Source organism: Protobothrops mucrosquamatus, unplaced genomic scaffold, assembly GCF_001527695.2.
Source record: "Protobothrops mucrosquamatus isolate PMUCROS unplaced genomic scaffold, P.Mucros_1.0 scaffold198, whole genome shotgun sequence".
NCBI classification, from domain to species: domain Eukaryota; kingdom Metazoa; phylum Chordata; class Lepidosauria; order Squamata; family Viperidae; genus Protobothrops; species Protobothrops mucrosquamatus.
Window position 1 is genome coordinate 116893 of NW_015386554.1, and position 15792 is coordinate 132684.

At 39.3% G+C, this 15792-nt stretch overlaps 1 protein-coding gene across 1 annotated transcript in view; it reads right to left on the minus strand.

Moving 5' to 3' along the window:
* TBC1D2 (TBC1 domain family member 2) overlaps positions 1 to 11524 on the minus strand; it is a 27006-nt gene extending 15482 nt beyond the window's left edge. Inside the window, exons 1-6 of the mRNA XM_015813815.1 lie at positions 11453 to 11524; positions 9618 to 10061; positions 8556 to 8694; positions 6736 to 6874; positions 4316 to 4434; positions 3297 to 3469 (exon numbers count right to left, since the gene is read on the minus strand). Coding sequence (XP_015669301.1) covers positions 3297 to 3469; positions 4316 to 4434; positions 6736 to 6874; positions 8556 to 8694; positions 9618 to 10025 — 978 coding nt within the window. The 5' untranslated portion in view covers positions 10026 to 10061; positions 11453 to 11524. The remainder of the gene's footprint in view (positions 1 to 3296; positions 3470 to 4315; positions 4435 to 6735; positions 6875 to 8555; positions 8695 to 9617; positions 10062 to 11452) is intronic.
* Positions 11525 to 15792: the final 4268 nt, after the last annotated feature.

Sequence of the window (15792 nt, forward strand, 5' to 3'; positions counted from 1 at the left end):
AAATATTTTTAATATATATATATATATATATATATATATATATATATATATATATATATATATATATGTCTGTGTGTGTGTGTGTGTCTGTCTGTCTTTGTGACTTACCACAATATGTGAACCAAAGCAAACTATAGCTTAATGTGAGGCACAGAGTCTAGTGCTGTGGTGGCGAACCTATGGCATGTGTGCCACAGGCGGCACGCGGAGCCATCTCTGGTTGCACGTGAGCCATTGTTGGGCCGAGCTGCTCCCTCCTCCTCTCCGTGCATGCGCAGTCTGGGAATAGGCGAGAGGTTATAAAAGGAGCAACTTTTGGCGGAAGCAGCATTTGCTGCAGACAGCGAGAGAGCGAGCACGAGTCGGAGCGGACAGGAAGCGAGCAAGCGAGCATAAGCCGACAGCTCGGTGGCCACGCCCACTCAGTGGCCACGCCCATCCGGCACCAGGCGATGCATAAGTGGGTTTTGGGTTGCAGTTTGGGCAGTCGGTCTTTAAAAGGTTCGCCACCACTGGTCTAGTGAATGAATTCATTTTCTTAAAGCAAAATAATTATAGTATTTAGTAACAGCAGCAAAAGAATCAAATTGGAACTTATATTTTAAAAGCTCCTTCCTTTATGAAATAATGAAGAACAAGGGTGATTTTCAGCAGTTGTACAGGAAATGTGTCTCAATACAGATTTTTGGCAGAGGAACTACAGAATGCAATATCTTGCAAAGTTAGATCCTCTTTTAACATTGGGTTGAGCATGTTGAGCATCCAGCAATTTATTACAGGAACAAATCAACTCACTCTGGTATTCCAGCAGTTTTTCTGCACAGCTTCTAAGATCTGACATTGTTACTGGATTAAGAGCATCAGGGAGGATGACTGATTTTATATTGTACTGGATTTATATATGATTTTTATTGATTTTAAGTAGGTTGTTGTCAAACATCAGGAATCCTTGTAGAGCTTGTGATATATGCACATGACAAAAATGAATAAATAGCCTTAAACCTGGAGTTGTAATTATCTGGGAGTTAAAAGATTCTATAATGTTATATCCAAACATTATTTTTTCTAATAATCTGTTTAGGGAAAGGGCAATAATCTCATTTACTAATAACTAAAAACCCGTTTTGGACTTTTTGTTGAAGAAAGGAAAAAAATCAACTCATAATGTTGATGTAATCTTAGAGAGAGATGGTAAAGTATTAACTGCTGCTAAAAAGATTGGAAGACATTTTTTATAACCTTTTCTTCTCTTTTGCTTTTTTTCAATTTTCTTTCTTTTTTCTTATTTTCTTTCTTATTTATTCACTATTTTTTATTTTCTTTATTTCTGGTCAAAAATTAGCAGTGTTTTTCTCTTGTTAAAATTTTTCTTAATAAAAATATTTTTTTCCTATGGAATAGACACTGGATGTAATATTTTTTTTTGGGGGGGAAATGGTTTTATGGAGCATGAAAAAAAATATTGTGAAATAATGTTTCTTTCACAATGTCCTTTGCCCCATTAATATAAGATTTTCATCATTCCCTTTGTACAAGATATACACCATTCTGCCTTTTGCTGTCAATGTTATGTTCCTAAACAGCCCTGCCAGGTTGGTTAGATTCAGAGTGACAGACACAACATTATTTAGGAATAGCTTTCTGACTAAGTTAGGATCTTAATCTGGATCTTTCCTCTTCTATCTAATTATATAGCAGCACCTAGCTACCTGTAAAAAGCTAATTGAGATCTGTTCCTCAATACCTTTGAAGATCATAATATGGTTAATACTTGAATGGAAGAAACCAGAAAACCCCAAGGCTATAGGCCAGACTGGAAACTTGGAAAAAAAAACAATGCTACAAGAAGGCAGTGATTGACTAGTTCCACTGTCATTAAAAAAGCTTCATAGACACATCTGTGATCACATGACCCAGAGCATATGTTTACATACGTAGATATATAACATAAACCCATACAAAATACAAAAAACACAACATAGACAAAAGATATAAAACTGATCATGAAATGGGCATAGTATAAAACAAATAAACTTATTAGACTACCTTGGAGTAATCTTCCATGACTCACAGAAATTACGTACCACAAAATACATCTAAATCTGGATTAGCTATCCAGGCCTGTTACTATTCAGGGCATGTCCAGAGTGTTCCTGCTGCAGTAAAACCTTTCAGCAAAGGAGCACAGCTTGGTAGTTACACTAACTTCCCAAAGATCGAATCTGTTGAGTACAGTTAGTCCTTTTCATACAACCATTCGTTTAGTGATAGTTCTAAGTTACAACAGGACTGAAAAAAGTAACGTGATCATTTTTCACACTTATGACCATTGCAACATTCCAGTTTGGTTGACGTGATCAGAATTTGGATGCCTGGCAACTGATTCATATTTATGACTGTTGCAGTGTCCCGGGGTCATGTGATCACCTTTTGTGACCTTCTGACAAGCAAAGTCAATGGGGAAGCCGGATTCACTTAACAACCACGTTACTAACTTAACAGGTGCAGTGATTCACTTAACAACAAGAAAGGTCATAAAATGGGGCAAAATTCACTTAACAAATGCCTCACATGGCAACAGAAATTCTGGGCTTAATTGTGGTCGTACATTGAGGAGTACCTATATAATTCTTCAGTTGCCTCAAAGTGCTCCTACTAGTGTTCTTTTTATGGAAACAAGCCCCCTTAAATTGCACCCAACATGTGGTCTAACATCTTTGAGTTTTGACTAAAAGTTGCTATTTTGCCTACGGTTTAGTCTAATTTATACTAACCGATGCCCTTATCTTGAAATGTAAACGGGCTAGAGGAGAAGCTAGATGACTGTGGAGTTTCTCCCACACATTAATAACTGTATAAAACAGATTGCCTACTTTCTTCTGGGTTTCGTTAAATGCCAACCATCGCTGCCTCCCTCTTTTATGTTACCTCAGCACTACCAACCTCGTGAAATATCAGAAAACATGATGTTTCTTCTTAATAGTATAGTTAAGTAGTATACTTAAGTTTCTTTTATATTAAAAATCAAACAACCTGCAGCCTGGATGATGAAATATATTTATCAATAAAAGAGGCCAGGTTTATTTGCTGGCTAGAACATACCAGTCTAAGGACATTTTTCCAGAAACTTTTCCAGTTTCATTTTGCTTTCCATTTGTCAAAAACCTGCATTATCACTAGATTAGCTAGAAATTTTAGGGAACAATTTCTAGTCCAACATTGTCTTACATACTGGATGCTTGATTTAAATCTTTTGGTTGATCAGAACTTGGTATATATTTTAAGGGGAGGCTTACCTTCTGAGATTTTACTTCCTCTGTAAGGATCAAAACCTGGTGCTGAAGAGAAGCTGTTTTCCCCTGTTCTGCTCCTTCAACAAAATAATGAAAACTACTGCTGGCTTTTTTGTATTTTCGGAATGTTGGTGGCTTTAGTCTCGTTTTGGTGTCCTTCTGCATCTCTGCCATGACTGAAATAAATATAAATGATAGTTAATAACTTTCTTGCGCTGGAAGATCTCAGAATTACATTCTGAGAAATTGGTAGATTAGCAAAACATTAATATCTGCTCTAAAGTCACAAGATTTATGAACAATCTTCTGCATGTTTATCAAGAAGTACATTAATAAATCAAATAAACTTTTATTATGGTGAAAGACCAGCATTGGAAGGGTGGAGTGTAAGAAATTTAAAAGGAAAGAAAAATACAAATACATTAAAAATAAAATATATAAAAACAAAAATCTAAAAAAAGAGTCTAAAAGGAGAGGTTAAAAACAATAAATGGGCATAAAAACGTGATAAACTAAACATTTCTAATACAAATAATGCAATGAATTAATTACAAAACAGTCAATAATAATGGTCTAAATAACCATTAAAACTGGTTTGTGGCACAGGTCATCTTCTAAAAGATTTTAAATACTGCTGTGCAAAATAAGGCAACATTGTATGTTGTAACAGGATTGGTATCTGAAAGAAGAAGGAGGGTATAAAATTATCTTGTGTGCCCCAGGTATTTTTGCAATAATGGTGAAATAAGACTAATACAAATATCTCTGTAGTATAGGCACTGGAGAAGTACATGTTCTGTTGTTTCTACAAAGTTGAATAATTAATCAGCACTACATCTAACCCTGATGTAAGTCCTATCAGATTCAGTGGGATTTCTTTTTTTTAAGTAACATTGTCTAATTATTTTTGTTGCTTTTTTGTTCATCTCCCACAGTAGGCCCTCATTAATTTACTTCCTAATACAATCACAAAATGTAACAGGAAATGTCTTTTATACATTATCATAAGGCAAAGTAAGTACCTGTATCCTCAGTTTCTCCCTTTAGGTGATCTTCATCAGCAATAATTTCAAAATTTTCCTCAAAACCACTACTGTCTTTTTGGTTCTGACGGCTGCCACACAGATTATGCACTGTGTTTCTAAAAGAAGAAAATTGCACAGAAAAGCTAATGCTTAGATCTTAATTCTAGATCTCACTATAGTAGTAAAGCATGTCTGGCTGCAGTATTTTAGAGTGCAGGTGGAAACTCAGGTGGCGGAATGTACCTTCAAGCTAACTCCCAAATTCTCTGCAGACAGAAAAGCAGCATTCAAAAAAACTCATTTTTCTCTGTTACACTGGGTCTCTCTGTGTAGCAGGGCTACATATACGGCCTGCAAAATCCAATCAAGCCCCCAGCTGGCAACAATGATATAGGCCAGGGCTTTTCAACCTTTTCACCCATTGTACCACTTTTAGGATATGGGAACATCCGAGTACCACCAGCAAGGTGTCAAAAACTTGATGACCAAAAAAAAAAAAAGAGGAAAAAGGTAATAAAGTACAGGTAGTCCTCAACTTACAACAGTTCGCTTAGTGACTGTTTGACGTTACAATGGCACTGAAAAAAGGGCCCCCCAAGCCACAGCCGAGCAAGACACCTGCCTGCCCGCCTAGCGGCGCTCTTCCTCCTATCCGAGGTTTTCATTGTTGTGAGCATTTCTGTTGAGGATTGGCAGTGGGGGTGGGGTGGGTGTTTGGCTTTTATTTCCCCTCCCCATCTGCTGGGTGGTTGCAGCAGGTTTTGGTCACTTCACATGATTGGTGCTTCTTCAGGGCTCAGCAGAAGCGCCAGGATCAGTGCCGAGCTCCAGCTGGAGCCTGGCGCTGATCCTGGTGTTTCCACTGAGCCCTGACAACCCTGCAGCTCCAGCCATCTCTCGCTCAGGCTTGTGCGGTGCTGCTACCGGTTCAGCTCATTCCCCTCCCCCGCTACCACTTTTCTAGGATGGTCGCGTACCACCTGCCAGGTGCCAATGTACCACAGGTGGTACCCATACCACTAGTTGAAAAGCCCTGATATAGGCCACCACAGTTGTCCGGAAAATGCCAACGCTTTGCAATCAATTTGGAATTGACATATTTTTGCAGCCAATATGTAGTATTCTAATGCCTAAAGGTGTTTGCATAGAGAAACACTAAATCATTATGAACTACCACCCGGCATGAAGAGTTAAAATACTCAGCTATCAAAATGGTCACAAATTGAGAGCCAGTATGGTCTAGTAGTGAAGCCATCAGACTACAAACTAGGAGAATGTCAATTCTAGTCCTGTCTTAGGCATGAAAGCCAGCTGGGTGACTTTGGATCAATCACTCTCTCTCAAGCCGTGACATCAGTCTCGGATGACAAGCTGATTATCAATTCTTGTTTGCAACCAATGGATCAACACTTGTTTGATCCGAAAAAAGCAGCCCTACAATTGCAGGACTTGCCCAGGGAATCGCCAGAAGTCAAAAACTGTGAATACCACACAATCTTTATTTAGGCCATGCTAACAGAGGCACCAAAGTGTGTTCTCCCTCTCCCCACTCAGCTAGTGACTACTGTAGTCAGTTGAGAGGTGAATAATAGTGGATGGAGCTATTCAAGATTGCCCAGGGAAGAGAACTGAGTGACAGCTCACAGATTATTACTCTGCTATGGAATACATGACAATAGCCTAAGTCATGTTTACTATTTATAAATAAATGACAAGGCTGTGCTTTATCTTTTAAATTAAATGTGCTTTTCTACAAATGCATGCTGTTTATCAATGAATATTAATTTATATTGTTATGCTTCATAATAATAAATTTCATTTTATGTATTAATACAGAAAATAACTGTTAAGAGCCAGTTTGGGGAGTGATTAAGGCATCAGGCTACAAACCAGGAAATCCTGAATTCTAGTCTCACCTCTTAGGCACAAAATCTCAATCCCCCCTCTCTCAGCATTAGGCAAAAGGAGGAAATGGCAAACCTCTTCCAAGCATCTTGCCAAGGATATTGCTTGGACCTGTCCAGGCAGTCACTAGTCATCAAAACTGACTTGAAGACACTCTCCATGCAAAAAGAACCACTTTGCCATGTCTTGTGTACTGTACATACAACACAATACCAGTGCCTGTTTCAAGCACTGGCTTGAATCCCAATAGACATGGGGGAATGAGGCTTCAATGATCTCTATTGGCCATGCTGGTGTGCACGGAGGCAGGGAATTCTATTCACAATTTCCAGAGGGCACCACGTTGAAGAAGCTGAACATTTTACATATCAGACTGGCTTTTATTGCTGTAAATTGGTAGCCCACAAGGACATTTACTTGTACTTGAGATGTCAACAGATTAACATGGCTACTTCAGCGCAAAATATTTGTCACAATGACTTTTCTGGAATGCAAAGAGGTGAAATAGTTACTGTATTTCAATCCAAGGATGCTTGAGAGAGATGTTCTGAAGAGCAATGGAAGTCGGTGGTGCTGGTAGAGAAGCTGCCTTTATGCCAACTACATCAGTGGGAGTTGTCACCAGGGGTAAAAAATCCTGTTCTGCCTCCGCTGCAGAGAAAGAGATACAGTTTAATAACTGGCAGCCAAGGCATGCTAAATCTACAGATCACATGGCACAGCTGCATCTTGCAAGGCATCACAGTATTCTCAACTGCCTCTTGAGCAAACACTGTAGTTTGACTTGTAAGTACTTCTCCTTCAACTTTGTAGACTGTATCTAAAGAGGCCTTGTGGGAAGGGGAAATCTTGCCCTCAATCTTTAGTCTACTAGGGGCAGATTGGGTAAAATCCAGTATTTTAAGAAGGAGAAGTTAATGTTGGCCCGTTCTCAGGCTGTCCTAACTTCCTACTTCCAAAGGAAAGAAACAGCATGATTTGCAACTTACTTAAGGACCTCTAAAATTACGGTTCTTAGCTATCTAAAATTAACTTGTACTTTTCTATCTGGTGTTGACAAATTGGCCTGCTGCAGTTGGGCAACCTATGCTCTGCTTTTGCTTAATGACAAAGCAGGGGCACACCCATTCCTCTGTTACTTTGCCTCCAGTAGCTGAAATACAGAAACTCTCTTCCATTCTGTTGATTATACTAACATTCTTACTTTCTACAAAAAGGGGCCTAACAGCTAACAACAGCAGTTTGAAGTTTAACAAAATATAGAAAAGAACAGAAAGCTGGTAAACCAGTGATCAAAACTTTACTAATTCAAGGTTTATTACAACACAGATGCATGACAAATATATAAATCAGAATCAAAAATCAAAATTATAAACCTCTTCAAACTTCAAATCAATTTCAGGGTGCACCACATGAACCCAATGTGTGGTTTTTTAATATATTTTCTTCCATCAGTTTGGAAAGCTGGAAGTACATGTGTTGGGCCTAGGCATATATACCTCCTGCAGCATTAACACCTATAACACCTCAGGGAAGGCACTATGGAGTTTGTGTATTGTTGGATATGGGACTGAGAAAGACTCCAGCTGTTTATTAGCAATAAACTGGGGACAACTTGCATTGTTTTTAAAAGGCCTTTTGCTTGATATATGGACCAAGACTGAAAGAGAATGTTCAGGATGATGAATGATGGACCAATAATCAGAAGAGGAGGAGGCAGAGAAAAATACAGGGCAATAACAATAATTTTTGCAGCAAAATATGCATTTACAATTCTTGTATGATGGAGACCTGGAAATACGGTATGTGGAATCAAACTGCAGCCAATGGCCATCTTGATCTCCAGCAGGAGAAGCATAAGTTTAATGAATCAGGAGCCACAACTTGGCCTTCCATACATTTAGAAGGCTGCAGGACATATTCTGAAATGTTATTTTAATTATTTTGTTTAACAGTGTTACTATACTCAACTGATGACAGTATGAAAAGGAAAGAGGAAGGAAGGAAGGAAGGAAGGAAGGAAGGAAGGAAGGAAGGAAGGAAGGAAGGAAGGGATGTCACCAAAAGGGATGGAACCATCTTTTTCAGAGTGATATTAGGAGCAGGATATTTTGGAAGCAAAACACTCTCACTCTATCCCCCTTCTAAAACAGTCCTAAGTATACTGATATTCAGCAGCACAATCTGGTGATCTCATGGGGAATCAAAAGCAGGATGCTATCACTCACAGTCAAGGGATAAGGAGCTGTCTACCCTGACCTACATAACCTCTAACGAGAATGCTGCCTCCTGTTGCAATTCAAGTTCAAGCTATTGTACTTTTATTACTTACTGTTGCTCTGCTGGGCCTCGTTTATGGAAGGAAAGGATGGCATGGCGTCAACAAAACCCTTTGCCTGTTTATTACAAAATTCCCAGCGTTTCAGCTGCAGTTGTTGTAGCCAATACATCATGGCTTGTTTGTTGACAGCCTGCAATTCAATTTAAAATCAACACAAAAGAAAAAAGAAGTCAAGATGTAGTCTTTATAACTAAAGTAGTCTTTTCCAAAATTGTTGCTGTTCAGATGAGTTGGAAATGCCATTCCTAATGTTCTTGTTTATCACTTAGCAAAATCAATTTTTTATTATGGTCATAGACCAGCATAAGAAAAATAAAATACAAACACTTAATAATTTAAAAGCTAAAAAATATAAAATACACAAGGTAAAAAACATTTTAAAAACTTTCGTATATACACAGTATATACATACATATAGTGTAAATCTAAAAAACCTATAAAAAGGAATAAAATCATTAATAAAAAAATTCTTACTAATCTATCAGAGTGCAAATACTCTTAGCTAACAAGTTAAATAATTTTGCTAGTGATTTTTTTATTTGATTCTTATTTATCCATAGCATGCTAAACAATTATGCTACTATGATATTTAAAAATCCGATTGTCCTGGAGAGAACATATTTAATCATCCAGCAAAAAATTACATTTATTTACATGCAATGTCATATTTCATAACAACGCTTTCTTTGAGAATGTTTAGAGATAAGCTAGTAGCTTGCCCAACCGCATGTTATTGTCAATAAAAAGATAATTTATCTTATACATGAGATTTTTTGGAAAGAAATCTTTTCAAGCCATATTTGAATACAAAATTTCTTTAAATATTTCTAGCACTGAGTGGGAATTTCTTTAGCTATCATAAGCAAGAACACAATCAGTTTCTTACTTCATGTTTTGTGTAGCAAATTTAAACTTCAACAGTTCTGAATCCTTTGTTTAACCATTTTGTCAAAAAAATCCTCTAAAGAGTCTGAAACATATATTAATTGGGGCTTCAGACCTGAATTCAGGCCACATTAACCCACCCCCCCCCATCTTCCTGCAATTACGTACCTTGAGAATAAAGTCTTTGATGGGAGTCCTGATTTCAAAAATACCCTCATCTGCTCCCACTTTAAGATCAAAACTCGCAATGGAAATCTCTATGCTTCCCAAAGGATTAATATCTTGTGCTGTCCTGTAGTATAGCAAGTAGCATTTATTTTCATCATAGCAAAACCAGCGTGACTTCCAGGTCTTGATTGGTGCTTTAGAAGAACATTTATGTAAATAACCACATAGTTTTTTCCTAGAAGCTTCTTGGCTAGGTTTTATATCAGCATTTTCCCAATCCTCAGGGCATGGAGACACATCTCCTGTGAAATCATCACTGCTACTCCTGGTGTCTGCCGTTTTTTCTTCTGGTGACATGTTTGATGTCCCAGGTACAAGACCCTCTCTGTCCTCATTATCTGATTTCATGTTTCCTTGAACAACAGCTCTCTTGATGGTAGAATACTAATTGCAAAAAAAGAGAAGAGACACAAGTTAAGAAGAGTAAAGGACAGCCAAGTACATGCAATAAGACCAGCCACCTAAAATTATCTGAAATTCCAAATAGATTTTTCCCCCAACGCCAGAAAATATGTTTTCCATTTGTCTTATTTAAATAAATGGGTATTATTCATTCTGCTAAAGCCATAAATAAATAAATAAAATATTTTTTTAAATCTATTGTTGGCTGTTATCTTTATTAGGAACAAGGAAAATGGCTCAAATGTGCACATTTTGAATTCTCCAGAGTTCTTCTTTGGACAGGAAGTTATAAACTGCATAGACAAGAGGATGTGGTGTTACGTTAAATTCCTTCTCTTGCCAACAAGTTTAGGCAAAACAGGAGTTGAACTTTGAACGTAATATTACATAATACAATGGAGGCACATTTCAGAGAATATAAATTGTGACTACAATGATTCTGAATAACCAGTCTTCCCACTACAGCTTTCTACCTTCTCCAAAGGTATAATAAAACTTAACCTCTGGTCACCAAAAGACGGCTTAATCCTGTCTTAAAAGTAATCGGAAGAGCTCCTAACAGAAACAGAAGTGGAAAAATCCTCTCCCCAGCTCCTCTGAAAGTAATACAATAAGAATAGCATTAGTCAGACATCAAGCTTTGCGCACTTGTCTTCAGTGTGATATCCACTATAATTTTTGTCATATAATTTTGTACAGTTTTGCATTACCCAAACATCCCCGTCCCTCTGCAAAAGACGAACCTAAATGGAGACCTCAAAAAAACCAGGCGCCAGGCTAGAAACCAGGAGACTGTGAATTCTACCGTTAAAATGAATAGATGGAAGACTGATGGCTGCATTGAACTCCCATCCTTTCATGGGGGGTCCCACTATGTTAAAAAAAAAAATAAAAATAAAAAGTGGAAACCGGAGAAGTCGATCTGTCTGTTTCTTTTCAAGTGAAATTTGTATTTCGATAAATTCTACACATTGTACCGAACCTCTCAACTCAGCCTACCTCACAGAATTATTGTTATGGGAGGAGGGGGGAAAGCTCCCGGGGAAAAAAAAAATCAGGCTGCAAAGCAACTCGAATCCTGTTCTGCTTTTTTTCCCCTTCCCACACTACGTGCCTGCCTATCCCTTTGGCCGCTCCGGCGCCACCTGCTACGCATCAGGGGCGTCAAGCCTAAGAGCCTAGTTGTCCTTTGAAACATTGCGAGTGGTTCAGGTGAGCGAGCCGCCGTTGTGCTTCTCCTGTTTTACGACACGTGTCAAGGCGTCTGCCCTCTTGAAGTCAAAAAGTTAAACTTCTGCATGACGCGCATCCCGATAGTCTCTACGCTAGCCGTTGGCCCCAGAACGTCACTGCTCCGATCCGCTCTCTTTTACCTCGGCTCAGCCTGTCCCAGGACCTCCATGGCAAAGCTCACCGCCGCCTCCTGACACCCAGCAGAGCAGGCCGACGCGAGGCGATCGCACAGCTGCTTCCTGGCGGGGCGGGGCGATGCCAGGCAGTGCCGGCCCAAAGTACCGTAAGCGGGAAAGAGGCAGCTTTGCTCAAGAAGTCTTCCCGATCGCCTATTAACCAGGAGTTGTAGGTGCTCCGAGTTGAATCTGGGAGGCGTTGCCCGACGTAGCAGTTTGCAAATCTTCCTCTGGCTAGCTTATCCGACGGGAGGCTTTTACTGAGCAAAATACGGGGTTGGGCTGGATGGCGTTAAAGACCTCTTTCTCATTGCAGCTTTCGGTTCCCCCAGCTAAAAGAGCGGCTGAGCGCAATCGGCAGTGACAGAAAGGGTCGTCAAAAGGGAGGTTCACACAATATTTCACCGCAGTGCAACGATTAAAATATTTTTAAAGTATTCTAATAACAGCTAGGGCCTAGGCCAGGGGTAGGCAACCTTGGCTCTTTTATGATTCGTGGACTTCAACTCCCAGAATTCCTGAGCCAGCATAACGTCGGGAATTAGTCCAATCATTTCTCTGGGTGGGACATTCAAAGAAGGGATCCAGCCTATTTTGGGGTTGCGGTTCTAATTCTGATTCCCACATCAGGCATCTTTTTTTTTTTCTGACTCGCGATTATCCAAGGAACACAATATCCACGTGGCCGAGGTAGCAGAGCCACAATCGTGTGAACTTCTGAAACAAAACTTCGTTTCAGATAGTATGATTTTGAGTATGGTAGTATGATTGCTGTAATACCTGTTTTTTCCTGTCCTTTGCTGCCACAATGGCACTACTGGAAGAACTTTAATTTGAGTTTTCAACTACTATTTATCATTTCCCCCAAAACATTTAACAATTCAGCTAGAACGGGGTTATTTATGATGAGGGTCCCCTCCTTTGTTGTTGCCTGGGACTTGAAGTCCACCAGTCGTAAAAGGGCCAAGTTTGAAGACCCCTGCTATATAGTGTTAATGCGGTACTGGAATTCCTTACAGTGTTGGCATCATGGCAACACTTCTGAGCTACCTGCTGCTCAAGTGTTTCCTGTTTGGCTGCCAACTATCCTACATTGGATAGTAATGCATATCCAACAATGAACTGAACCCACCAGGGATGGAGCACTCACAACCTCTGAAGGCAAGGCATTCCACTGGTTGATTGTCCACCTGTTTAAAGGAATTTGAATAAAAGCTGACAGAGCAACAAACCTTATTTATTAAATTTCTACGCCTAAATAAAAATATATATTTTTTGCTTTGTGTTGTATCAGCAATCCCTGTATCATTCCCATGGTGGTTCTGATTTAGGGATTTGTCTTGGTCAACAAAGGGAATAATTTTTTACAATAAATAATGCTGTGCTGTAGGCTTATAAGATCCAATACAGTATTCAGAAGAATCAGAGTGCCTGTAGTTTACCAGTCTTTTGCAAAGAATTTTGCTCAACCTGATGACTAATTTATCTCATGCTGGTTTGCTCTTCATTTTTGTTGTTTTATGTCCTTTTTGTTTTGTTTTAGCTTCCTGTTTGAAAAGTATTGAGGAAATATACCACAGCAAATGGGGAGTTAATGATCTCATAGTTACACATTCCATATATAACTATAATTACATACACAAAGAAAAGCAGATTGATGAAGAAAAGGTGAATATAGTCTAGAAACCTATAGGATGGAATGAAGAGGCAATGGATGCTCCCTAATAAAGCCAAAATTGCTAGGAATATAAATGCTTTGAAGTTATGAATTTAGAGAATATTATTCCTGTCCACACCACCCTCCTTTAACACCTACCTGCTTGCTCCACTTCCTCTAGCATACACTGCTAATTTATTATATAATTCTTTCAGAAAAAATATCCATAGAATTACATTTATATTTCTATATAAGCATTGATCTATCCAAGTGTTTTGTAGTATTCTGCATAGACTCCAGCCTATTTCATCTATCCTCTTTTGGTTAGCAGTGATTACCCTATTCATGTACTGTAACTGGCTATGATCACTTACTTCACAGCCACTCAAACTTTAAAAATCATGATCTTGACAGGCTGCCTGCTAGATACTTACTCCCAATGCAATGATGGTTTAACTGACCATAACAGAAATGGTTTTAGATCACAATAATTTTGTCTGTGCAAATCTATATATCCTTACTACAGATCATCCACTCTTAAATACAAAGCATTTTGTTTTCAAAATGACTAATTAGTTTGCTTACATGAAAAAGAGAATGTATTGTTTTGAAAGTAAGCACTTTTTTGCTTTAGTTTTTTTAAATTCTTGAACACACTAAATAAGATAGAACGGGGGTGTCAAACTCGCAATGTCACGTGACGTGTCGCAACGTATCGTGACTTTTTTTCCATTGCCAGCAATGGGGTGGGCACAGTTTCTGCATGACGCATCCAGCTCGTGGGCCGGCAGTTTGACACCCCTGAGATAGAAAGATTTGTGTTTGCCATTAATTAGCAGCATTCAATGTATATCAATCTTTTTAAGGAAATAGTTACATTATTCAAGCATGAATAAATAGTTACATTATTCAACATCATTTATTTTGTTTCATCTCATTGTAGATGAAGATTGACTTTGTTGACGGAAAAGCCTTCATCAGGGTCCAGTCCAAGCTGGGGATAAACAACATGGCAACTGCTTTAGAAAGAAGGTTGTATGTTTATTGGAGAGCCAGACAGAAAGATGGCTCTGGAAGAAAAGAGTGAGCACATGTAGTAGGGAGTGGGTTTTTATACCCTCTGGGGCTCTTGAGGTTGTTTCCTGTTCCTGTTTGAGGCTTTGTATTTCCTGTGTTATGTACTTTGACCTGAGTCTGAGTGTGCCTTTCTGGCATTCTGGTGATGGTGGATTAATCCTATTATGTTTCTTGTCCTTAGAATTTGGGTGGGGTATGTAGATTTCAGGTGTTTTTGTCTTCCTAAGCTTCTAGCTGGAGGGCTCCAACCTTCCTGAATGGATTATCACATCTGCATTTCTACAGATCTGGTTTCTGCTTGGGGGAGAGAGACTTGGGGCTATTAAGAAAAACTGGGCATGCTTTTCTGCCTAAGATCCTTTGAGGAAATATAATATTCTGCCCTTTTAATATTTCCTTCTCTGAAGGGGCTGACTTCCCACAACTTTATAATATGCTGTCGCATGAACATTTTGACATATTCAACCTGGCCATACATTCTGCGACACAAAAGGCATGCCAGAGAAAAACTGAGATACTCAAATGCAAAATGGAGATTCTAAAGACCACAGACAACTGGAGCAAAAAAAAAATACTTGTGCATAATCTATCATCTAAAACACTCACCGAGGGGCAAATTTCTGTCCTACAATGAGATGCTGGCTTTAGTCTGATGGCTGCCCAACCCATTGATTTCGCAGCAGCTCTTGAATCAACAATTTTCCGAATTGAGGTCAATGAGGAGACGAAGAACTCCATTAGGCAACGCCTAGTAGGACTCCTTACTAACCACAGACAAGGTCACATCCTGTCAAGTTCAGAGGAGATGGCCTTTGAAGAGTTATGCAGGGACAGCTCAATCATCATCTTGCCAGCCGACAAAGGTAGAGCAACTGTAGTTATGGATAAACTGGAATATAACCAGAAGATCCATGCTCTACTCAATGACAGGAGCTTCTATCGAATTGTCAGTAAAAACCCAACGATATCACTTAAGAATCAAATTAATAAGGTGGCCGACAAACTTAATAGACAGAGGAAGATCCAGGAAGAAGATCTAAATATGATCCAACCCAGGGACTCAGCCACAGCACGAATTTATGGACTACCAAAGATCCATAAACAGGAGTTCTGTTATGCCCAATTGTTTCACTTAGGGGCACCCCAACCTTCAGTTTAGCAAAGTGGCTGAGCAGACGGTTCCAGCACCTGGTCGAAGGTACCTCCACTACAGTAAAATCCTCAGAGGATTTTCTGAAGAGGTTAAAAACAGTAACTGTAGAGGATGACGAAGTGATGATATCCTTCAATGTAATATCTCTATTTACCTCCATTCCCCAAAGCCTGGCTGCGTCTGTCATAAGAGAGGTGTTACAAGAGGAGGAGCCACAGGAGGAGACTTCCGGTGGCAGGCGATTTCGTCGGTCGCAGCTGTTTGCTGCCTCCCGCCTGTTTTGCGTAAAAGCCGGTTTGACAGCCAGCATCAGCTGTCAAACGGCTTGATACCTTTCCCCTGGGCATAAGGGGATAGGTGAGCTGCCCGGGGTAGGAGTTGAGTTCCCGAGTCGTCCTATATGGACGATGTAGGCGA